This window comes from Salmo salar, chromosome 12 (assembly GCF_965601325.2).
Source record: "Salmo salar chromosome 12, fSalSal1, whole genome shotgun sequence".
NCBI lineage: Eukaryota > Metazoa > Chordata > Actinopteri > Salmoniformes > Salmonidae > Salmo > Salmo salar.
In genome coordinates, this window is record NC_138302.1 from 24,616,006 (window position 1) to 24,641,361 (window position 25,356).

Here is a 25,356-nt window from a genome sequence, read left to right on the forward strand (position 1 = left end):
AACGACTGGCCCGCATTGAAAGATGGAGTACAGAAGCCCACTCCATCCAGCCATTCTATTGTTTATTTTTTATGAAGAGTCTCTCCCTTCTCACGTGTATTTGGGTTATATGGGATTCCATTCAAGAGCCTTCATGCCCAAACCCATGCAGTGTGATAAATGTAAATTATTTGGTCATGTGTCAATTGTATGTGGACGGGAGGTGTATTCTATGCCAGCTGAGCCTAAATGCTGCAATTGTGGTGGTGAACGTGCACCCGAATTTCTGAAGTGTCCTGTTAGGGTGAAGGAGACGGAGGTGGCAAGAATAAGGGCTGTCCAGAATGTATCTGGAGGCATTGAGAAGAGAGGAAGGAGTGACGTTGAAGAAGTGATGGTAGTAGTGGAGACAAGATGTTCCGTGCCAACAGAGGGATCACGACATTTGGCATATTAAGGTGGACTTTGTAGCATTTATTACTTTGGTTATCAACTACACAGCACAAATGGAGAGGAATTCGGAGAAAATAGGCATCTTTGTGAGTGCGCCTGAGCATTTTTGGGGACTCAGTGACTTTTCTGCAGAGGCATTAAAAGGAATCCTGTCGGTGAACGCTCCGGCCTCACAGGCACCTGAGCCTGTGTAGGGATGTGACTGAAGGAGTGGGACTGATGTTTTTGTGTGTTTTGCATTATCTCGAGTCCCCCTTCCCGCCATGGAAAATATTATTTGTGTTTTGTTTCACTACTCCGTAAATTAGGTGGCGGCAATACACCAATATGTGTAGTCTGCCATAACTTTAAAGAAGAAGAAGAACTTCCGGTTCTCCTTGCTTACGTCTTTCTCCACTAAAAAGCCGGAGTGTGGTCTTTCTTAGGAAAGGTAGCTAAACAAATACATCGTTAAGTGGAAAAATTATATAATATAAGCTAGCTTGATTATATATAATGTTGTACTTTCCATTATTAATAACGAACCATTCGGTTTCATGATACAATACCATCGGCAAGGAAAGATGTTGGAGAGTTGACTGAGTTTATGACAACACACGTTGTTGTTGTAGATAAACTAGCTAGCTACATGCACCTAGCTAGCTAGCGGGATTATATTGTTAATTTACAGTTTACAAAACGTTGATTTGATTGAACGACTGCGATCTATTCAGTTACAAAATTGCATTATTTGTCTTTGATGTACATTTGCTCCACAGAGTTTAGCCAACTAGCTAGCTAACGTTACTGTACACGTGAAGACTACCTAATATGGGTCGCCGCAAGTCCAAGAGAAAGCCCCCTCCAAAGAAGAAACTTACTGGAAATTTGGACACTCAATTCACCTGTCCATTCTGTAATCACGAAAAGTCATGTGATGTGAAAATGTAAGTAACAAAGTACAGTATATTAAGTGTATATATACTACCGTTCAAAAGTTTGGAGTCACTTAAATGTTCTTGTTTTTTAAAGAAAAGCACATGTTTATCATTTAAAATAACATAAAATTGATCAGAAATGCAGTGTAGACATTGTTAATGTCTGATTTTTGGAAACGTCAGATTATTAATAGAATATCTACATAGGCGTACAGAGGCCCATTATCAGCAACCATCACTCCTGTGTTCCAATGGCACGTTGTTAGCTAATCCAAGTTTATCATTTTAAAAGGCTAATTGGTCATAAGGAAACCCTTAAGCAATTACAGCTGAAAACTGTTGTCCTGATTAAAGAAGCAATAAAACCGGCCTTTAGACTTGTTGAGTATCTGGAGCATCAGTATTTGTGGGTTCGATTACACACTCAAAATGGCCAGAAACAATGCAATTTCTTGTGAAACTCGTCAGTCTAGTCTTGTACTGAGAAATGAAGGCTATTCCAAGTGAGAAATTGCCAACAAACTGAAGATCTCATACAACGCTGTGTGCTACTCCCTTCACAGAACAGTGCAAACTGGCCCTAACCAAAATACAAAGAGGAGTGGGAGGCCCCGCTGCACAACTGTGCAAGACGACAAGTACATTAGTATCTAGTTTGAGAAACAGATGCCTCACAAGTCCTCAACTGGCAGCTTAATTTAAATAGTACCTGCAAAACACCAGTCTCAACGTCAACAGTGAAGAGGTGACTCCGGGATAATGGCCTTCTAGGCAAATATGGATAGAATAGCCTTAATTTCTCAGAACAAGAATAGACTGACGAGTTTCAGAAAAAAGGTATTTATTTCTGGCCATTTTGAGCCTGTAATCGAACCCACAAATGCTGGTGCGCCAGATACTCAACAAGTCTAAAGGAGGCCAGTTTTATTGCTTCTTTAATTAGTTTTCAGCTGTGCTAACATAATTGCGAAAGGGTTTTCTTATGATCAATTAGCCTTTTAAAATGATAAACTTGGATTAGCTAACACAACGTGCCATTGGAACACAGGAGTGATGGTTACTGATAATGGGCCTATGTAGATATTCCTTTACAAATCTGCTGTTTCCAGCTACAATAGTAATTTACAACATTAACAATGTCTACACTGTATTTCTGATCAATTTTATGTTATTTTAATGGACAAGAAATTAGCTTTTCTTTCAAAAACAAGGACATTTCTAAGTGACCCCAAACTTTTGAATGGTCGTGTGTGTATATAAACTCAGCAAAAAAAGAAACGTCTTCTCACTGTCAACTGCGTTTATTTTCAGCAAACTTAAAGTGTAAATATTTGTATGAACATAAGATTCAACAACTGAGACATAAAGTGAACAAGTTCCACAGACATGTGACTAACATAAATGGAATAATGTGTCCCTGAACAAAGTTGGGGTCAAAATCAAAAGTAACAGTCAGTATCTGGTATGGCCACCAGCTGCATTAAGTACTGCAGTGCATCTCCTCCTCATGGACTGCACCAGATGATGCTGTGACACACCGCCCCAGACCATGACGGACCCCCCCAATCGATCCCGCTCCAGAGTACAGGCCTCGGTGTAACGCTCATTCCTTCGACGATAAGCGCGAATCCGACCATCACCCCAGGTGAGACAAACTGTGACTCGTCAGTGAAGAGCACTTTTTGCCAGTCCTGTCTGGTCCAGCGACAGTGGGTTGGTGCCCATAGGCGACATTGTTGCCGATGATGTCTGGTGAGGACCTGCCTTACAACAGGCCTACAAGCCCTCAGTCCAGCCTCTCTCAGCCTATTGCGGACAGTCTGAGCACTGATGGAGGGATTGTGCATTCCGGGTGTAACTCGGGCAGTTGTTGCCATCCTGTACCTGTCCCACTAGTGTGATGTTTGGATGTACCGATCCTGTGCAGGTGTTACACGTGGTCTGCCACTGCGGGACAGGTACAAGATGGCAACAACAACTGCCTGAGTTACACCCGGAACGCACAATCCCTCCATCAGTGCTCAGACTGTCCGCAATCCCTGTAGCACTGTCTTAGTCGTCTCACTGTACGGACATTGCAATGTATTGCCCTGGCCACATCTGCAGTCCTCATGCCTCCTTGCAGCATGCCTAAGGCACGTTAACGCAGATGAGCAGGGACCCTGAGCATCTTTCTTTTGGTGTTTTTCAGAGTCAGTAGAAAGGCCTCTTTAGTGTCCTAAGTTTTCATAACTGTGACCATAATTGCCTACCTTCTGTAAGCTCTTGGTGTCTTAACGACCGTTCCACAGGTGCATGTTCATGAATTGTTTATGGTTCACGAACAAGCATGGGAAACAGTGTTTAAACCCTTTACAATGAACATCTGTGAAGATAATTTGTAAAAATCCAAATATCTTTGAAAGGCAGGGTCCTGAAAAAGGGACGTTTCTTTTTTTTGCTGAGTTTATATATGCATATATTATTTTTACTATTTTCTACATTGTAGAATAATAGTGACGACATCAAAACTAAGAAATAACACATGGAATCGTGGTAACCAAAAAAAGTGTTGAACAAATCAAAATATATTTTAGCTTCTTCAAAGTAGCCAGTGGTTTAACTAATAATAATGTTGGAGAAGAAAGTAAAAGTGCAATATGTGCCATGTAAAAAAGCTAACATTTAAGTTCCTTGCTCAGAACCTATGAAAGCTGGTGGTTCAATATTCCCAGTGAAGAAGTTTTAGGTTGGTAGTTATTATAGGAATTATGACGTGTTGACTATTTCTCTCTGCCATTTGTATTTCATATATCTTTGACTATTGGATGTTCTAATAGGCACTTTAGTATTGCCAGCCTAATCTCAGGAGTTGATAGGCTTGAAGTCATAAACAGAGCTATGAATCAAGCATTGCTAAGAGCTGCTGGCAAACGCAGTAAAGTGCTGAATGAATGCCTACGAGCCTGCTGCTGCCTACCACCGCTCACTCAGACTGCTCTATCAAATATCAAATCATAGACTTAATTATAGTATAATAAACACAGAAATACAAGCCTTTGGTCATTAATATGGTCAAATCCTGAAACTCTCATTTCGAAAACAAAAAATGTATTCTTTCAGTGAAATACGGAAGCGTTCTGTATTTTATCTAACGGGTGGCATCCCTAAGTCTAAATATTTCTGTTAGATTGCACAACCTTCAATGTTATGTCATAATTATGTACAATTCTGGCAAATTAGTTTGCAACGAGCCAGGCGGCCCAAACTGTTGTATATACCTTGACTCTGCGTGCAATGAACGCAAGAGAAGTGACACAATTTCCCTAGTTAATATTGCCTGCTAACATTAATTTTTTTAAACGAAATATGCAGGTTTAAAAAAATATACTTCTGTGTATTGATTTTAAGAAGGGCATTGATGTTTATGGTTAGGTACATTCGTGCAATGATTGCGCTTTTTTCGTAAGTGTGCTTTTGTTAAATCATCCCCCATTTGGCGAAGTAGGCTGTGATTCGATGATAAATTAACAGGCACCGCATTGATTATATGCAACGCGGGATAAGCTAGTAAACTACACATGGTTGATGATATTACTAGGTTAACTAGTGATTATATGAAGATTGATTGTTTTTATAAGAAGTTTAATGCTCCCAAATGGTAAATCAAAAGAGAACCATGGCGCTCTTCCAAAAGTTTGGCTGGTGCGTAAAACCTGCAAATTCAGTAAAGGAAGAGGTGTAACGGGTTAGCACTCAAAAATATCTTGCATTAAGCTTGCTTCATTATTCAATGTTTTACATTTTTTACTGCATCAAGGATAGCGTACACAGGCGTTACCTCCCAAATGGCACCCTATTCCATACGTACTTTGACCAACCCTATGTGTCCTGGTTAAAAGCACACTATGTGACCGTAAGTATGTGGACACCTGCTTGTCGAACATCACATTCCAAAATCAATGGGCATTAATATGGAGTTGGTCCCCCTTTACTGCTATAACAGCCTACACTCTTTTGAAAAGTCTTTCCACTAGATGTTGGAGCATTGCTGTGGGGCCTGGCTTGCTCGGCTTTCCAAATCATCCTAAAGGTGTTCGATGGGGTTGAGGTCAGGGCTTTGTGCAGGCCAGTCAAGTTCTTCCACACCGATCTCGACAAACCATTTCTGTATGGACCTCACTTTGTGCACGGGGGCGTTGTCATGGTGAAACAGGAAAGGGCCTTCCCTAAACTGTTGTCACAAAGTTGGAAGCACAGAATCGTCTAGAATGTCATTGTATTCTGTAGCATTAACATTTCCCTTCACTGGAACTAAGTGGTCAAGCACAAACCATGAAAAACAGCCCCAGACTATTATTCCTCCTCCACCAAACTTTACAGTTAGCACTATACATTGGGGTAGGTAGCGTTCTCCTGGCATCCACCAAACCCAGATTAGTCTGTTGGACTGCCAGATGGTGAAGCGTGATTCATCACTCCAGAGAACGTGTTTCCATTGCTCCAGAGTCCAATGGAGGCAAGATTTACACCACTCCAGCCGATGCTTGGCATTGCTCATGGTGATCTTAGTCTTGTGTGCGGCTGTTCGGCCATGGAAACTAATTTCATGAAGCTCCCGGCGAACAGTTCTTGTGCTGATGTTGCTTCAAGAGGCAGTTTGGAACTCGGTAGTGAGTATTGCAACCGAGGACAGACTATTTTTACCACTTCAGCACTCGGCGCTCCCGTTCTGTGAACTTGTGTGACCTACCACTTTGCGGCAGAGATGTTGTTGCTCCTAGATGTTTCCACTTCACATTAACAGCACTTACAGTTGACCGGGGCAGCTCAAGCAGGGCAGAATTTGGACGAACTGACTTGTTGGAAAGGTGGAATCCTGTGACGATGCCATCTTTAAAGTCACTGAGCTCTTCAGTAAGGCCATTCTACTGCCAATGTTTGTCTATGGAGATTGCATGGCACGTGCTCGATTTTTACACACCTGTCAGTGACGGGTGTGGCTGAAATAGCCAAATCTACTAATTTGAAGGGGTGTCCACATACTTGTGTGTAATGTTATATATTTTAGTGTAGTTCTCTAGGAGGTAGTGCACTACAGGCTGGAACTCTGACAATTTAATTAACTATTTATAAATACTTTGTTTTAACTTTTCATTTTCTTGTATTGCCAACAGGGAAAGGACCAGAAATACTGGGATAATATCATGCACAGTTTGCCTGGAGGAGTTCCAAACCCCCATTACCTGTATCCTTTCAAGTCTACTGAACTCAAACACAACAGCTATTGTTATTATAATCACATTCAGTATGTTTACATGCACACTAATAATTTGATATTAAACTGATTATGGCAGATTATGCAATAGTCATATAAACACCTTAATCTGCATAAGGTCAAAATCGAAGTAAGTGTACACAGATTAAAGCAGCTGGTTTTCTGAGCAATCTTTCTAATTATTAGGAAGTGTGAACACCTTAATCGGCATTCCAGTGGTGCATTTTATCTGCGCATATGCTAACACCAGCCAAGAGCCTCCCTCTTTAGCGCGGGTGAAGTGAGTTCGGAAGAACTGAATGTGTGCATCTTAGGGACTGTAGATTATTTATAATGAGGGATAAATGGAGAAATTGGATCTCTGACATGAAAATGGATGGTCCTCCGTTCAGTAAAATATGTTTTTACCCGACACTCCCTGAACGCTTGGGGGGAAGAAAACAAGAGACAAGTGCCCCCTATACTGAAAGAATAATTAAAACATAAAGTGGATAGCAGAGAACATGCCTATTGTTTACCCTCAATCCTAGGACAGACCAGAGCCTTGCATGCTGACCAAACCACACGCATGCGCCATCACGCAAGTTGATTTTGTTCACCCAAGCGATCAGGACACGCAGGTTGAAGTATCAAAACAAACTCTGAAGCAATTATATTAATTTGGGGTCAGGTCAAAAAGCATTACACATTTGTCAATTTGGCTAGCTAGCTTGCTGTTGCTAGCTAATTTGTCCTGGGATATAAACATTGGGTTGTTAAATTACTTGAAATGCTTAAGGTCCTCTACTCCGACAATTAATCCACAGATAAAATGGTAAACCGAATTCCTTTCTCGTCACCTCTCCTCCTTCCTTCAGGCTTCTTTTTCTGTGGATTTTATTTTGCGGTTGGCAACCAACTTTCCAGCATTACCACAACCGACTGGAATGTGGACCTAAGTTAATCTTTCAATCACCCACGTGGGTATATGCTCCTAAAAACCAATGAGATGGGAGAGGCCGGAGTTGCAGCGCGTTGAGCGTCACAAACAGAACCATTTTCTATTTTAGCGTATGGCCACGCAGACGCTGGCGAGCAGTGTGGGTGCAATGATTGAATAACATGTATGTGTAAATTTATTTTGCAACGCATGCGACGTGAGCGGTGTGGTCAACATGGTCTGTTTTATTTTACCTTTATTTAACCAGGCAAGTCAGTTAAGAACAAATTCTTATTTTCGATGGCAGCCTAGGAACAGTGGGTTAACTGTCTTGTTCAGGGGCAGAACGACAGATGTGTACCTTGTCAGCTCAGGGATTCGATCTTGCAACCTTTCGGTTACTAGTCCAATTCTCTAACCACTTGGCTACCTGCCGCCCCATATGCAGTTTTTATAAAAACTGTTCTTCATTTTGTAAGCATTACATGACAAAGTAGCCCGACGGTGGTGGATTCACAGACCTCCACGGACAAGGAGGTGAAAAGATATCCATTATAATAAAAGCACTGCGTGAATCTCTTATTTTGGTATGAGACAAAATTGGCTTTTATAAAAATGTCATGAGATTGTACATCACTGGAGACGAACACAACAGAGCAGGACAGCACCTGAGCGCATGCTGCCACACCGGAGACTTTGTGATTTCTATACAGGCTATTGTTAAAAAAAAAAGGATTGTTTAAGTTTGGAGCAGTACTAAAGTTGTCTATCAACTGTAAATATTCAGCACAACTGAACTAGTCACTACGGAAGTATGGCCTATATGCATTTGTAAACTATTTTCATTTGGGAAACTATCATTTTCAAATATTCTATTTTATTCCAAAATATTGTTACAAAATAGATGTGTAGACTGTGATTAGGGCATGGGAGTATAAGATAAATTAACAGACTGTGTGCATAGCTCACCGCATGATCCTCAAACCAAAGACCAGTCAAACTCATGTTTCTAAAAGTGAATTCCAAGGCACTGTAGAATGATTGCATAGCCTAATAAGGCATCTTTTGTTTCATAATTTAATTCTAAGTAATAATTCAAAAATAATAATTTATTTATTTAGAGTTAGTATTTTAATAATTTGTTGCGGCTCTCCCTCACATTTTTCAAATTGAGAACACGGGGCTGCATGTTCAAATGAATTCTGATAGGCCTAAATATAATTTATTTAGAATGACCACAAATCCCATAAACGATAGAATGACAAACTAAATCAATATGTAGGCTATAACAGCCTATAGGTAGGTAGCCGACATGGTGGTGTTCCTGTATTTGTTTCTCTCTGGTGGCACGAAGGATGAACTGCAGGTGTGTGTGCATTGGCCCGTCGGTCGGTGGCGTGACCACTGAACGGGCCAAATCCGACGTAACAAGAACAGCCACAGAAAGAAAACTCTACCAGGGGTTGCTAAAACGTCTGTCCTCAAAACAGTCTTGTACAATGCACTTGAACTTGACCTACTGAGTGTTTAGCTTACAGAAACGTACCCCCTCTATTGCGTATGCAGACAAACTGATCCACCGCATGGACCTTTACCACGACACCAACGAGAGCTAGGATCCACATTCACAGCGTGTCCGCCACGATGGTCATAACTCTGCGGACCCCATTGCTCAGTGGAACCCTGAACGATACGGGACCGCTGCTGTCCTTTCAGCAACAAGATTCGAAAGGCGCTGAAAATAACTCCAGATGTAGTTTACAACTAATAGTCCTTCTCATCACTTATTACGAATAGAAGATTATCACTTCTCACAACGGTGCTCGTTTAGTAACGTTAGAACAAAGCTAAATCAATGTCTCGCAAGATCGCAGCGTGTAATTCGTATTTTACATAGCAGATCCGAATATAATGGCATATAAGCTGCTTTACCAGGCCTATAATGTTACACCAAAAACACCTCTTCTGTCATTTCTTATCTGAAGCTGAGTAGTCCTCTTCTTTTACCAAGACTCAACCGCGTGCACGCCGCAGGCAACGCTTTGATTGATACAAAATAAGCCTACAAGAAATGCTAATAGTTTAACACCATCTGCTTTCAGTTGGTCACAAAACCGTAATTCAAGAAGATCTAAATTCATATTCCCATGAAACTGATTGAGATCAAATGATTGACAGGCAGTCTGAACATTTCACCAGTAAAACGTGAAGAATTACCATTCACGATTGACAGGGATAATGGCCTACTTTAAAATGAGGTATGACTAACTTGGTGTTTGATGGTATTAAACATTTGACGTTTTCTTGAGACGATGTGTGGGCATATAGGCAGTTTTTAATCGAACTATTATATCAATCTGACTATCCACAATAATCACATTATTGTGTGCATGTAACCGTACTAGTTGATACATAATCAATAAGGCTGAAGCAATTGAACATTTCCTAAGGATGTAATACCTAATTCCAATGGGATTGGCTATTATGATGATATTGTTTTATAGGTATTTTAACATCAGGAATGTTAACAGCACAGTTAGACTGTAAGTTGCTCTGGATAAGAGCATCTGATAAATGGATACAATGTAAATACACCAATGACTAGACAGTTGCATGCAGTCACATTTACTCCAATCTCCTGTTGCTAACATCTTCTAGGTTGAGTGTGTATATAAGTTACATGTCCTTACCTTACTCTCTAAGATCTGTCAGAGCCTGTGGACGTGTACAGTGATTGGATAGACGCTTGTGAAGCAGCCAATCAGTAGCCCAGGCTCACCAGGGCGGAAGACCTCACGTTGGAACAGGAAGCTGATTTAGAGGTGGCTCTCGTCTGTTTCTCACCAATCACTGCCAGTCTTCAGCCCAAGATGATGGTCCCGTTCCAGGCCGACTACATTGCAGACGTTGCATTGCATCAACCAATAGCTGCGTGCCACGTCATCAACTGCGGTTGGGCGTCATATTGCTATGTCATGTGGTTAGCTGATATGTGAACCAACTATCCAGATGTTGTGAGATCTGGCAGATGTCTACAATGTAGTCTGCCTGGTAAGCAGCCTCTGACCTTTACCTCACTGCACATCTCCCACACTAGTGACCTGGCGTCCACCGAGACTGTCTTGCGTAGCCATAGTTCAGTCCAGAGCCCTATATAGGTTGTGCCCCAAATGGCACCCCATTCCCTATGTAGGGCACTACTTTTGACCAGCTCCCGTAGGGCTCGGGTGGAAAATAGTGCACAATATAGGGAATAGGGTTCCATTTGGGATGTGACCTTAGAGGTATATATGACTCTGGTTAAGTCAACCTATTCTCCTACTCACCGTTTTAATTTATGCAGATCTCATTTTACAAGCTGTCAAGTTGTCATGGCTCCTAGTTTACTGGTAGGATTATACAGGTAGTAGCTGCTCTTGGGTTAGTTTCACCACAATTAGTTTTTACTCTCCCCTGTGTACAGTTCTTCTAGAGATACACAATACCACAGTGTACAGCGATACCATAGTGTTGGCTCATTCCATTGGGGTATATTCGGTGGAACTCTTGAGTGTGTGTTTATGCAGAGTAACTTGTCACTCTTCATGCTAACTAGTGGGGTGTTCCAGAAAGCAGGATTGTTAAGTTTGCCAGCTAACTTTGATATGTAGTTAAATATATCTTTATTTTATATTTAGAAAGCTAAACTTGAATATGGGTTGTTGGTTGTCAAGTCAATTATACCATGACAATTTCAAGTTAGATTTTTTTGGGGACTGTTAGCTGGCTACGTCATTGATCCTGCTTTCTGGAACAGTCTAAACTCTCAAGTGGTTTATGAAATATTTTCTATGAATATCCCAGGTCCTTTTTCTCAATTTTAAAATGCTTACGGTATCTCCCTGAAGACATTCCTTTGTTAGAGAAAATGGACTGAAAGGGAGAGGTATGATGGTACATACACACCAGGTAAACACTAGGTCCAAATTAGTATTATTGATTTGGTTATTTTAGTTTTTCAAATGATAAGAAAATTGCCAATGATTTGCAATTGGTTGCCCTTTGTAATGATTTTTATTTTCAATGTGACAAATTAAAAGTGTTGTATTTTGACACCCACAATGAATGTGTCTGTGTCAATGGTCTGAGAGTTAACCAGCTAAAGTCTGTCTGTACAGCATGTTTCTACTGGAGAGACATGCCGTTTCATTTCCTGATAATAGGCTAGCTAGAGGAAACCGCCAAACTGTACAGTTTACCACTAAAACTGTAACATTTTCCTTGTCTAAAACTCAGATGTGAGCACTGTTTTTGCCCCAATGCATTTGTGTGATTGTGTGCGTACCCATGGTTCTCAGCTGTGGATATTGACAGTGAGTTATGATCACGATGATGAGTGGTTATCAGTTTGTTCTATCCCTCCATCCCTATCTCCCCCTCTATCTCAATCTCTCCTCTCATTCAGCATGTGAGGTCAAGTGTCACTCTAGTCTCTGTTGTCAAGGCTGCCAATAACCCACACAATGGCGCCATGGCAACCGTTTCAAAGGTAACAAGTATTTTGTTTCTAGACACCTGGAGCTGTGCTCACACAATCTGCAATTTTTTGTAACTTTTACACATGCACTATCAACAACTTGCATAATGTATGTACATGAAATTGCTACATTTAAACACAATGCAAATTAGTAAGGAATGCTTACAGGGCATAGAAACAGTTGATGTTATGTACAGTACCTTTGTGCTAAAATATTTTTGGGGAGTTTTACTGCTCTAGGGATTGATCATTTACATCTCGTGCTATTGACTCAGTGTTGCAGAATTGGGATGAAAAGTCCACCTTTTTGGCTTATAGCTGTCTGGCTCCTAATAATGTGGTCACGGCTTTGTTTCATCTGTTGGGAAGAATTACAACAAGTACTGCATGCTGTGTCTGGAGATGGCAGAAGGGGCTCTGGGAATGTTCTTAACCACTGCCAAAATGTGTTTTTTCGCGTGCTTTTCAGCTGCCGTGGCATCACCCAGGTGGGTGCTACAAGTTTGGCAATGGAGGAGCGGGTCCTATAGAGGAACTGACCCTCAGAAGCAGATGTGGTGCACTGATGAAGCCCCCCGGGCCTGTTTGTTTCTCTCTGGCTGCACCATCGATGCCCCGTCTGCTGATGCTACACTGCCTTTCCAATCCAAACTGCCTCAACTCCCAGCCTTTCATCAGAAGCCGAATAGAGACATTCGATGTCCATCTCTACCATCTCAATTTTAATTTGTTTGTTTTGCTTTTTATGCGCTTTGAGATTATTTTCTGTAATGAAAAGCTCTGTGCAAGTTAAATTGTTATTACAAAACAATGCCATGAAATTACTAAATATACAAGGAAAGCTCATGTTGATTTATTGGAAATACATTATCAGCAATAATAATATACTAAAATGTATTTCAACACATTTTCCCCAACACCTCTGGCATTCTCTAATCTGCAACCATTCATCAGTTAGGGGGTGTATTTATTATGAACCAAACAAAAGCCAACACTCTGAAACAGGGAGGGACATACCTGAACTTGTCCAATAAGAAACTCTTGTTTTTGTTACAAAGGTTTTCAGTTGCAAGATATTTTGCTACAGTGTGCACTAATGAATACACCCAAGCCTTGACAATGTAGTAGCCTGGGTAGACCAGACTGAACACTGTTTCATTGTGAGTGCAGCATTCAGTCTAGTTTAACCAGGGCCGGGCTATCAAAATATTCCCCAGATCCCTTGGTGAGATGGATGTCGGAGTAGAGTGAAGCTGCCTCTAGACACAGGTCAATTTGGGCTTTTTCACCAGAAGTGGTTTAGGTTAGGATTTGGGGATGGTGAATTGATCCTAGATCTGTGCCTAAGGGCAACGTCTATCTGGAGCTGAAACGTCAACCACCGTAATGTGGTCCTTAAAGTTGCCCCTAGACACTGATATAAGGTTAGTTTTAGCCTTGGGAGGGAAAGCTGGTCCTAGATCAGTCTACAGTATCTGGTGCTGATATGGTATGTCAGCCACCGTGATGCAAGCCTTAACATGTCTTCATGTGTTACCGTCTCTAGCTGTCGCTGCAGACGTCAGAGTCCCACTCACAGTTGTAGCATGTGGTTATATAAATAGTGATGGGATAGAGGGGGAGACACAAGGTGCTGGTCGTGTTGTCATGGACCAGCACAGGTGAAAATACAAGGATCCTCTTTATCCCTACACACATGTTAAGGAGTTGATTGGGCACTATAATATATAGGTGAAAAATGTATACAGGAAGTGAGTGGCCTGTGTCGTCCAGCAGCCGCTGACATGGCATGCATGCCAGAGACGGCGTGGGTTTGAATCTGGCCCACTGCCCTTTGACTCACCCTTCCCCCATCTTTCCTGTCTTTCCAACACTATCTCTTCAATAAAGCTAAAAAAAATAAAAAATAGAAAGGGAATATACCTCGTCCATACAAAAGTATTTTTGTTGTAATGATATAGGTCAATTGTCGATGCAATAGCTTCCACTCGGCTACGCGTATTCTCAAGCAATAACATCCACATCTGTATTATCAACCCAAGAATACCCGTGGTCGAGACGGGAGCATCGGGTCTAACCACCTCCCTCAATCCTGTCTTCTCCCCTCTATCCATTCTCTCCTCTTTATCTTTTCTTCATTCTTCACTCCTACAATGATAAATGAGAGGGAGGGAGGGGGCCGAAGACATCTGTGAAAATGGTGGCCTGGGAAAGAAAAGTGTTGGATTAGAAAACAAACAATAACATGCACTGTACACAAAGAAAGACAGAAATCGCTACCTGAAGTGAACTGGTAAACAGTTTACATTCCTCCCTTTTCTGACCTCTTCACCCCTTTTACCAAACAAGCTTTTAACCTACTGTAGCTCTCTCTCGTCCTCTCTCTCCCCCCTTTATTTTCCTCTCTTCCTGTCTCCCTCCCTCCTTCCTGCTCTCTACCTCCTCTCTGCCTGTCCCGTTGCGAATAAGGCAGTCAGCATGACTCAACCACACTCTCACTTGCTAATTAGAGGCAGTGGATGTCAATCAACAGCTGAGAGTAGAAGAGGAGGAGGGGGGAAGATGAGAGGGAGAGATTGAATGTATCAGCACCATGGACAGCTCCCTGTGGAGCACTCAGGCTGGTTTACAAACACAAAAGGAGTTTACTCCTCTCTCTCTCTACCTCTACTGTTGAATTTAAGGTTTATATCTTGATTGACTGATATTCTCTCTACCAGCCCATCAATCACATGGTGTAACATGCACCTTGAATAGAGGAACACCGCCAAATGAGAGAGAGTCCCACTCTGTCAAAACTCTCACCAACCTTCTTCCTGTCTGTCTACTTCCCCTCTCATCGTCATTGACAGGAAGTGCCAAAACAAGTCCGACACGTCAAGTATTCTGACACTATATCCCTCATTACATGGCTTATAGCTTTCTACCTCTCGCTCTCACTCTGTTTCTCTCTCTCCCTCTCTTCCGCTCTCTCTCTCATGTGATAGAGACTAGCAAAGAGGGTGTTTCCTGGTAGGCTATGAGAACAGCAAGCTCATCATTAAAGGAGGATATTCCTCTACATTACTGTTGGAACAGAAGCACTGCTGTCAGTATGTTGCTGCTGTTTGCCTACAGCATCAGTTCTCCTCCAGGCCCTATAGCTACTGATCCTGGAGTCAGTCACTATTCTGGAACTTTAGGGATCCGTTGACAACATGATCAATCTGTAGAAAATGTCATGTATTTTGTTCCTCATAGTTCTTGGCATCACATAGTGACAAAGAAAGATATATTTTGTAGAAGAGGAACACCTAAGTATACAGAAGGCTAAATACACAGTAATCCCTGTTCCATAAAGACATCTTCTGACCATTGTAAATAGCAGCACCTGTTTTGTCGTCTACGTTAGAGGATTGTATATTAGGGTTTCTTTGTTTGTAGATACTGTACATCCGGTAGAGCAGTTTCTCTAAGTGGAACATAGTAGGCTACTCTCAGAATGGCAGTGAACTGATTCTTTCAGCCTTATACTGCACACTATTCATTTCCCCCTCAAGTAACAGACCTTAAAGTAGCAATCGGCAGTAGAAACAATAACAAAGCTCTTTCCTCGCCCGTTTCTGTAAAAAGCTGAGGGATGGGTCTGGAGAAATGCAACCACTCTCAAATTCATTGACATAGCTTTGGTAGCAAGGACTGACCATGCAAGATATCAAAATGATAGTTTTAATCATGTTTGGGGTTCTGATGGGGTACGACAGTTGAACTAAGCTCATGAGGCATTTATTTATAAGTTAGGCTATATTCTTCAAGAATCAATTGGTACATATTACTTTATAAGTCAAATAAATAGATGTAGCAACTGCTGATTTCCCTTTTAATTCTTCCCAAAAGAAAGAAATTAAATAACATTCCAAGAACAACAAAATAGCCTAACCAATAAAACACTGTAGAATAATATTCTGTGATATTATTGACAGTTTTGACATTGCATGCTTATTTTTAATGGGACCTGTCTTTGGTTATCTATTCATCAACATATTCCTGCTTCCTTCCATCAATAAACAAAGTGTTATTCATCTATACTGAACAAAAATATTAACGCAACATGTAAAGTGTTGGTCCCATGTTTCATGAGCTGAAATAAAAGATCCCAGAATTGTTCCATAGGCACAAAAAAGCTTATTTCGTTCTAATTTTGTGCACACATTTGTTTACATCCCTTTTAGTGAGGATTTCTCCTTTGCCAAGATAATCCATCCACCTGAAAAGTGTGGCATATCAAGAAACTGATTAAACAGCATGATCATTACACAGGTGCACCTTGTGCTGGGAACAATACCGGCCACTCTTAAATGTGCAGTTTTGTCACACAACACAATGCCACAGATGTCTACATTTTGAGGGAGCGCGCAATTGGCATGCTGAGCTGTTGCCAGATAGTTTCATGTTAATTTCTCTACCATAAGCTGCCTCCAACGTCGTTTTAGATCATTTGGCAGTACCTCCGACCACGTGTAACCACGCCAGCCCAGGACCTCCACATCTGGCTTCTTGACCTGCGGGATCATCTGAGACCAGCTGATGAAATTTAGGAGTATTTCTGTCTGTAAGCATGCCCATTTGTGGGGGAAAACTAATTCTGATTGGCTGGGCCTGGTTCGACAGCACTTCTGCCCAGTCATGTGAAATCGGGCCTATTTAGATTAGGGCCTATTTAAATTGAATGATTTCCTTATATGAACTGTAACTCAGTAAAATCGTTGAAATTGTTGCATGTTGCGTTTATATTTTTGCTCAGTATAGATTTCGTTTAGAATAGCCTACCAAAAAATATAAATAAAACTCGATACTAAGCCACTGGTGAATTGTAGCCTAAATGTCGCTACATCCGGCACGAGATGACAGGCTTAATAGCCCACAATAATAAGTGATAAGCTCACCCGTCCGTCGCACTTCCACCGTTTTCCCAGATCAGATATCTCGAGTCCTTACCATATAGAGTAACCATGTTTTCATTCAAAATATATCAGCGAGAAACGCCCCCCAATTCATTTCTCTTTCGCGGGTTGCATGGTTCAGGCGGTAGGGACGTTCCAAGGATCCCGGATAGCACTGATCCGAAAGCTCTAGGATAAACCAATCGGATGAACCAACGTTCGTGTCATCTCCCGGCTGATTCTGAACTGCAACCTCTCACTTCTCCGATCCCAATCCCGAAGAAAGAGCACGCCCTCCATCACTCCTAGCTCACACGCTCCTGTAGAAAATGCATAAAACCAAAAGGCTCAGTGGACTTCTTCTTCAAGCTTATTTTCCACTGAACAAGAGTGAGGAAAGTTAAATGATGTCCAACAACGACGTGTGTAGAGGCTAAATGACAGTCGGTTTGAAGTTACTGTACAACTCCATATAATGACCATTGTACTTACTAGGTTGATAAGGGGAATGGTAGCTGTGCCACTTACCTTGGCCCAGAGTGTGTCCAACTTGTGCTCTCTCTGCCTGCCTCTCTCTCTCTCTCACACACACACACACAGACACGGTTAATGGCTCCATAATCGTCCGAGGCAGACTATTTGGTAATCAGGCGACTGCAGCAAAGCAAATACCAATATTTGTAATTTACTACGACAGATAGTAGGATATCTTTGTATTCTGTGGTTTGCATTTGGTCAGGATCAACACACGCACGTACGCACGCACGCACGCACACACAGCATTAGCAGAGGAATACTAATGGTCCTGGCTGCATGGTGGTCCAGATAGAATTGTGTGTGTGTGTGTGTGTGTGTGTGTGTGTGTGTGTGTGTGTGTGTGTGTGTGTGTGTGTGTGTGTGTGTGTGTGTGTGTGTGTGTGTGTGTGGTCCAGACTCCAGACAGACTGTGACTCCAGGGTCATAGGCATTGTGCCAGGCATACAGAGTGTGAGTCAGAGAGGAGACATCACCATAGCACCAGGAGTCGGAACACACACACACATACATAAACACACACACACACATTTATAAAATGGGCTAGATGAGTAGACACGTCTGCTTTTCTTTGCCAACCCGATAACTGTGGCTGCCTCCCAAATGGCACCCTATTCCCTACATAGTGCACTACATTTGACCACAATGGGCTATATACAGTATATAGTAGTGCACTATGTTCAACGTCTAGTTTTGATTTACATTTGACTGAGTTGTCAACTAACGTGAATTCAACTTGAAATCCAAACATTTCACCATGTCATTGGATTTAGGTTAAATGTTGCGTAAAAAAAATACGAAATGCCCTTACGTTGATGACTTGCTAATCCAATCAGTTTTCCACTTTGATTCAACGTTATCACATTGATTGTTTTGGTTGAAATGGTATGGAAACAATGTTGATTCAACCAGCATTTGTTGGTGTCAAGTGTAAATTAGATGGAGAGAACTTCAGGAAGAGGGGGAGGAGGGGGGGAGAGACGAGGGGGAGGAGGGTGTGAGAGAGACATAGAACGAGTAGAGAGAGAGGGATAGAGGGAGAGAGAGAGAAAGAGGGAGATAGGAGTGTGTGTGTGTGAGAGAGTGAGCGAGAGAGGGACAGGAGAGAGGGAGACAGAGTGAGAGAGAAACGAGAGAGAGGGAGAGAGGACAGTGAGGAGAGAGAGAAGCAGGTGCATCACTAATGTCTTTTTAAAAAGGTTACAGCATGGCACTCCTCTTTTCTAATGGGGCGCCGATTGTGCTTGAGAGGCAATTTCCGGAGAAGATGATGGGGCTACGAGAGAGTGCTGGGAGTTCTCAGTGTGTGTGTGTGTGACTTTGTGTGTGATAGAGAGAGAAAATGTGTGTAGATATGCCAGTTTGCATCTGTCTGCATATTTTGAAGAATTATTGTAGCCTATCAATTCATTTATTTGAAAAATGCTGTACATAATATCAGCCGGCTGTTCCAAACACCCATCCTCAGCATTTTGTCAAATATCACATTTCCAAATTGAGTCTAAATTCATCAAAACAAGTACTACTCTCATTACAGAAAGGAATGCTAAATAACCCAAATCAGCTTTTTTTTTAAATCAAACTGTGACAAGTGCATTTTCCTCTCAATAAATGACAAGTGAGGTAAATGTCGCCACCATGTGGCTAAAGAACTCACAGTTTGAGATGGACTGTTCCATGAGATCGAATGATTTGTTTGGAACCAATTTGTCCAATATAAACAGCAACATTCGCTCACATATTTTATTTGAAGAGAAACTGTGCCTTTATTTCTTTAAAGGGGCAAACTGCGATTGCTACATCCATTTTTGGACATTTAAAATAAGAATATACACCCATTGATTCTTGAAGAATATAACTTTATTAATGCCTCACGAGCTTAGTTACATTTTCAAACCCCACCAGAACCAAAAATATAAGCTTGTTTTATTCCTTTATTTGTAAAAAAATAAATATGCAATGATTAACAAACACTGTAGGGCCTCAAAACATGTTTAAAACTATCAGTTTGAGCTCATGGAATTTGAGAGTGAGTTCATTTCTCCATCCCTCAGCTATTTACCAAAATACTGTCGGGGAGTTCGCTTTGTTGTTGCTGGAACTGCAGATACACCTCTCTTTCAGGGAGAAATATGTTCATACAACACTAGGTGAAGCACCATACTGGATTGCTTTTCTCAGTGTCCTTACATTTCTTTTTGCTAAATTCTACTAGGAATCTCCATGAGTTAGAGTGGAATCATTATAGAAATGATACCTTCAGGGCTTAATCATATAAACATGTAATTGTTGAGAAGAATACGCTTTCTTCCAAACAGAGCTTCCAACAGCGCGGTGAAAATAACGAGAGCTTGTCAACCTTGGTATAGCAATAGGCATTTATTTTTCTGACAAATCTATACAAAATAGAGGATACATCCTAATAGGAATACAACATTATGATGAGTACCGTCTTCATGGAGACGGCTTTGTAAGAGGTTCTCAACGATTCCTCAGAATGCCTGAAGAACCACTAAGTTATGATGACTGCATAGTTATGGTAGGAGTATATGACAGCCAGGGAACCCTAAAAAAAAAAGTTTGGATCACCACATGAACAGTTAGGATGTTGTGTTTTTCAGACACACACACACACACACACACACACACACACACACACACACACACACACACACACACACACACACACACACACACACACACACACACACACTTCAGTCAGTCACTCAAGTTGAGTCAATTGTTGATCACTGACTGTGTTAACAATGCGACTGTTATAGAATGTCACTTCATCTCTCTATGCTACAATCCAGCTAAAGTTAGATGTTTGCTACTCTTGCTCTTAACAGACAGTTTCAGGATGTTTGATGCTCTTGTTAGCGTGACTGATATAACATACAGTATAACATAATCAAACACAACAAGAAACCTGTATACCTTTAAGACACAATACACTCTTGCTCCAGTGTTCTAACTAGACTGGAGAGAGAATGGAGGGAGTAAAGGTGAAAGAGAGAATGAACGAGGGATCTAGATAGAGTGGTGAATATGGAAGAGAGGAGGTACAGTACAGATGTTCACCTGAAAAAGACGGGGTTGAAGAGAAGCCTGTATTCCCAAGTGAACATTGTTCCATTTCACTTTTGTTACAACAGATCGATAGTTTGATTTCAGGCTATTTAAGGAGAAGGAGAAGTATGAAAGGGGAAAGTGATGACAATGGGGATGAAGAGGAACACGAGGAAGAGGAGCAGGAACAAGAGAGCAGCGTCTGTGTAAACGGACAGCAGAAAAACTGCCATGCTAAGTGAAAGAGTGAACCACACTGACCTCGCAGCAACATTTCGCTTCATAAATATAAAAACGATAGAAATACATCAACAAGTAAACAAACCAGAAAAGTCCACTTCAATAGTGATAATGAATGACAGGTAGCCAGTCCACTTCAATAGTGATAATGAATGACAGGTAGCCAGTCCACTTCAATAGTGATAATGAATGACAGGTAGCCAGTCCACTTCAATAGTGATAATGAATGACAGGTAGCCAGTCCACTTCAATAGTGATAATGAATGACAGGTAGCCAGTCCACTTCAATAGTGATAATGAATGACAGGTAGCCAGTCCACTTCAATAGTGATAATGAATGACAGGTAGCCAGTCCACTTCAATAGTGATAATGAATGACAGGTAGCCAGTCCACTTCAATAGTGATAATGAATGACAAGTAGCCAGTCCACTTCAATAGTGATAATGAATGACAGGTAGCCAGTCCACTTCAATAGTGATAATGAATTACAGGTAGCCTGTCCACTTCAGTATTGATAATGAATGTATATTTGAAGAAACATATCAAATGTATATTCCAGAATGTAGGAAAGTTATTGGGTGTTAGTAACTGGGCTGTTGCATCGTGACGTCTTGAGGGTTGTTTGAGCTATTCATGTCTGTTTGGTAACATTTTATCCACCTGTATAATAACAGTAATATAATCATATGTTGTTACAGTATATCCAGTTGAATGTTACTCCGTGTCAGATGAGGGAAAACAACATCACATTACTATAGTGTGAAGCTACAGCAGAGGATAGACTAGTATTTAACTAAACTAAATATCCCCCAAAACACAAAATACACAACATATACTTAATCATATATTAGCATATACGCCTCTGGTAGTTAAACTGCGCCATCACCATCATCTGCAAAAGTACATCCTCTTTCACCACGTAAAAATATTTAAAAATCTTCTTAACCGTTCTTATTCCTTTGTCCTGGTTATTTTTCCTGAGTTTTACAAACAGCTCCTTTGATTCCATCGTTCAGTCACTGAGGACTTACAGTACCAGTCAAAAGTTTGGACACACCTACTCATTCAAGGGTTTTTCTTTCTTTTTACTATTTTCTACATTGTAGAATAATAGTGAAGACATCAAAACTGTGGAATAACATATGGAATCATGTAGTAACCAAAAAAAGTGTTAAACAAATCAAAATATATTTTATATTTGAGATTCTTCAAAGTAGCCACCCTTTGCCTTGATGACAGCTTTGCACACTTTTGACATTCTCTCAACCAGCTTCATGAGGTAGTCACCTGGAATGCATTTCAATTAACAGGTTTGCCTTCTTAAAAGTTAATTTCTGGAATTTCTTTCCTTCTTAATGCGTTTGAGGTGAATCAGTTGTGTTGTGACAAGGTAGAGGTGGTATACAGAAGATAGCCCTACTTGGTAAAAGACCAAGTCCATATTATAGCAAGAACAGCTCAAATAAGCAAAGAGAAACGACAGTCCATCATTACTTGAAGACATGATGGTCAGTCAATACGGAACATTTCAAGAACTTTGAAAGTTTCTTCAAGTGCAGTCGCAAAAACCATCAAGCGCTGTGATGAAACTTGCTCTCATTTGGACCGCCACAGGAAAGGAAAACCAAGAGTTACCTCTGCTGCAGAGGATAAGTTCATTACCAGCTTCAGAAATTGCAGCTCAAATAAATGCTTCACAGAGTTCAAGTAACAGACACATCTCAACATGAATTGCTGCAAAGAAACCACTACTAAAGGACACCAATAAGAAGAAGAGACTTGATTGGGCCAAGAAATATGAGCAATAGACATTAGACCGGTGGAAATCTGTCCTTTGGTCTGATGAGTCCAAATTTGAGATTTTTGGTTCCAACCGCCGTGTCTCGTGAAACGCACACACTTAACCAGCATGGCTACCACAGCATTCTGTAGCAATACGCCATTGCTGATTTTCAACAGGACAATGACCCAACACACCTCCAGGCTGTGTAAGGCCTATTTGACCAAGAAGGAGATAGTTTGGGATGAGTTGGACAGCAGAGTGAAGTAAAAAGCAGCCAACATGTGCTCAGCGTATGTAGGAACTCCTTCAAGATTGTTGGAAATGCATTCCAGGTGAAGCTGGTTTAGAGAATGCCAAGAGTGTGCAAAGCTGTCATCAAGGTAAATGGTGGCTACTTTGAAGAATCTCAAATATAAAATATATTTTGATTTGTTTAAAACTTTTTGGGTTACGACATGATTCCATGTGTGATATTTTATAGTTTTGATGTCTTCACTATTATTCTACAATGTAGAAAATAGTAAAAATAAAGAGAACCCCTTGAATGAGTAGGTGTGTCCAAACGTTTGACTGGTACTGTATATTGATCTCATCTTTCCACTGTGTTTTTAACATTTTTATCCACCGTGCCCTTCTTTCTGTGTCGTTCAACCACTGTTTAGTGTTCTCTGTCTGTACATTAAAGTAGAGTAGTAGAAGAAGAAAAGGAGGAGACCCAAAAGGAGAAGTGGAGACAAAACAATAGAACTGTGACGAAGGAAAAGGTACTGTAATTGCTTCCACAGCTCTTAGTAGTCTTGGCTTTGGTGAGCTTGTATTTGTACACCACTGGGTTATCTTGGGAAAAAATCTAAAGAGTAGGAGGCAAAAAAATACTTTTGATGAACTAGGTCGAGACAGACAGAGGGAAAGGACGCCATATCCGATCAAATCCGTTTAGCCCACAGAGGACTTAGCCGGTTACCATGGCCATGGCCTGGGTTGTCTCCATGGTGATTGAGACTAACCACAGATCTAGGATCAGATTCCCCTTACCCCCAACCCTAACCATACAAGGATGACAAGATATTTGACCATGTATTAATGGTTAGGGTAAACTTCTACCTACTTCAGGGTCATATTCGTTACTGCACACCGTAGCAAAATGTTTTGCAACGGAAAACAAAAACAAGCCTTTCTTATTGGACAAGTCCAGGTAGTCCCGCCCAGGTAAGGTTGTTTTGAGGTTGGATCTGGGTGATTTAGGTTCTAGGTTCCATGTTCTAGACCTGGGTGGAGAACGAGCGCCGGAGAGGGGGCCGCCCCTCAGGGTGGGCGGGGCAGGGGGCGTGGTGCTCGGAGACGGAGGGCAGGTCTAGACTTCGCTGGAGATGAAGCGCCGCGAGGGGAGGAGCACATCGGGAGGGGCGGGGCACAGGTATGGCTGATGGTCATGTGATCTCAGTGTATGGAAGTCTTGGAACCTGGGGGAGGGGAGAGAGAAGGAGAGAACAAGGTCAGGAGGCAAGAAGGATAGGAATGTGTTAAAGAATTAGAAGTACAGGGTGACAGAGGGAAATAATACAAATAGGATTGGAAGATTTAAAGAGGTATAGGTCTGTGTTGGGAGGGGATGGGACAAGGTTTAGACAGATCGGGTTTCATAAAGCTGGAAAAGGGGAGGATATTATTATTGAACAGTATAATCTATTTTAACTTGATTTCTCCCGGTTAATCATAAGGGATATGAGGGTTAACCAGGCGAGAGAACACATGTAACAACCAAACCAATAAACTAAAGAGACCCATAAAAAAATACCCTTCTTGTAAGAATGAATATGAACGAATGAATTGATTGAATTCACATTCATATTTGAATTCATATTTACAAGAGATTTGAGGACGGCTCATTTTATGAGAACACTTTCCCCTGTGACCCCCAGCCCTTACCTGAGGGCAACTTAACTTTTCAAGTGGACTCTCCACGCGAGGTAGGGTGGACAGCGGCATGCCGTGGGGGGGCTGAGGGCGCTGGGGGGGCAGCGGGGGCAGGGCTGACGCCGTCTGCTGGAAGTTGTTGATCACACATGTCACCTGGTAGAGAGAGGTGGAGTTTGAAAGAGGGATGGAAAGACAGACAGAGAGAGAGAATGAGAGCGATAGATGTAGAGAGAAGGGGTAGGGAGAGAAGGAAAGAGAGAGTAGGAGAGAGAGAGAGAGAGAGAGTCTGTAAAAATGTGCTGCCAAAGTCAAGTTATTTAAAGTGATGTAAATTGAAACATTGCAGCTCTAACTTGAAACTGAATGGGTAATGCACAAAATCCCCAATGTCCCCATCCCCACCCGTACACCCACCATTTCCCCCATCTCCCCATCTAGCCTTCATCCCCACCCGTACACCCACCATTACCCCCATCTCCCCATCTAGCCTTCATCCCCACCCCTACACCCACCATTACCCCCATCTCCCCATCTAGCCTTCATCCCTACCTCTACACCCACCATTACCCCCATCTCCCCATGTAGCCTTCATCCCCACCCCTACACCTACCATTACCCCCATCTCCCCATCTAGCCTTCATCCCCACCCCTACACCCACCATTACCCCCATCTCCCCATGTAGCCTTCATCCCCACCCGTACACCCACCATTACCCCCATCTCCCCATGTAGCCTTCATCCCCACCCGTACACCCACCATTACCCCCATCTCCCCATCTAGCCTTCATCCCCACCCCTACACCCACCATTACCCCCATCTCCCCATGTAGCCTTCATCCCCACCCC

General features: G+C 41.7%; 2 protein-coding genes across 5 annotated transcripts in view; one reads left to right on the forward strand and one right to left on the reverse strand.

The window, feature by feature from the left end:
• Positions 1 to 707: 707 nt before the first annotated feature.
• Positions 708 to 12,743, forward strand: LOC106592050 (transcription elongation factor 1 homolog). Of its 3 annotated transcripts, none has more exons than XM_014183352.3 (4): positions 708 to 862; positions 1,191 to 1,358; positions 6,506 to 6,576; positions 10,229 to 11,626. In XM_014183352.3, exons 2-4 carry the CDS (start codon positions 1,243 to 1,245, stop codon positions 10,291 to 10,293), a joined length of 252 nt encoding a protein of 83 aa, XP_014038827.1. In that variant the 5' UTR covers positions 708 to 862; positions 1,191 to 1,242; the 3' UTR covers positions 10,294 to 11,626. The 3 variants fall into 3 exon arrangements, 2 of the variants coding, with proteins under 2 accessions (XP_014038827.1, XP_045547050.1); XR_014379664.1 differs by lacking the exon at positions 708 to 862 and adding an exon at positions 12,511 to 12,743 and having other exon boundaries at positions 869 to 1,358; positions 10,229 to 12,150; XM_045691094.2 differs by lacking the exon at positions 708 to 862 and having other exon boundaries at positions 869 to 1,358.
• Positions 12,744 to 23,033: 10,290 nt separating this feature from the next.
• LOC106589906 (phospholipid phosphatase-related protein type 5) overlaps positions 23,034 to 25,356 on the reverse strand; it is a 54,361-nt gene continuing 52,038 nt past the window's right edge. The window contains exons 5-6 of one of the 2 annotated variants that reach the window (XM_045691098.2): positions 24,507 to 24,663; positions 23,034 to 24,045 (exon numbers count right to left, since the gene is read on the reverse strand). In XM_045691098.2, the coding sequence (XP_045547054.1) occupies positions 23,945 to 24,045; positions 24,507 to 24,663 (258 nt within the window). In that variant the 3' untranslated portion in view covers positions 23,034 to 23,944. Of the gene's footprint in view, positions 24,054 to 24,506; positions 24,664 to 25,356 lie in introns of both variants that reach the window. The other variant, XM_045691097.2, reaches the window with a different exon arrangement.

Coding starts and splice junctions, on each gene's coding strand:
- LOC106592050 (XM_014183352.3), top strand. CDS start 1,243: ATGGGTCGCCGCAAGTCCAAGAGAAAGCCCCCTCCAAAGAAGAAACTT. Junction 1,359..6,505: donor AAGTCATGTGATGTGAAAAT/GTAAGTAACAAA, acceptor TATTGCCAACAG/GGAAAGGACCAGAAATACTG. Junction 6,577..10,228: donor GTTCCAAACCCCCATTACCT/GTATCCTTTCAA, acceptor TTACTCTCTAAG/ATCTGTCAGAGCCTGTGGAC.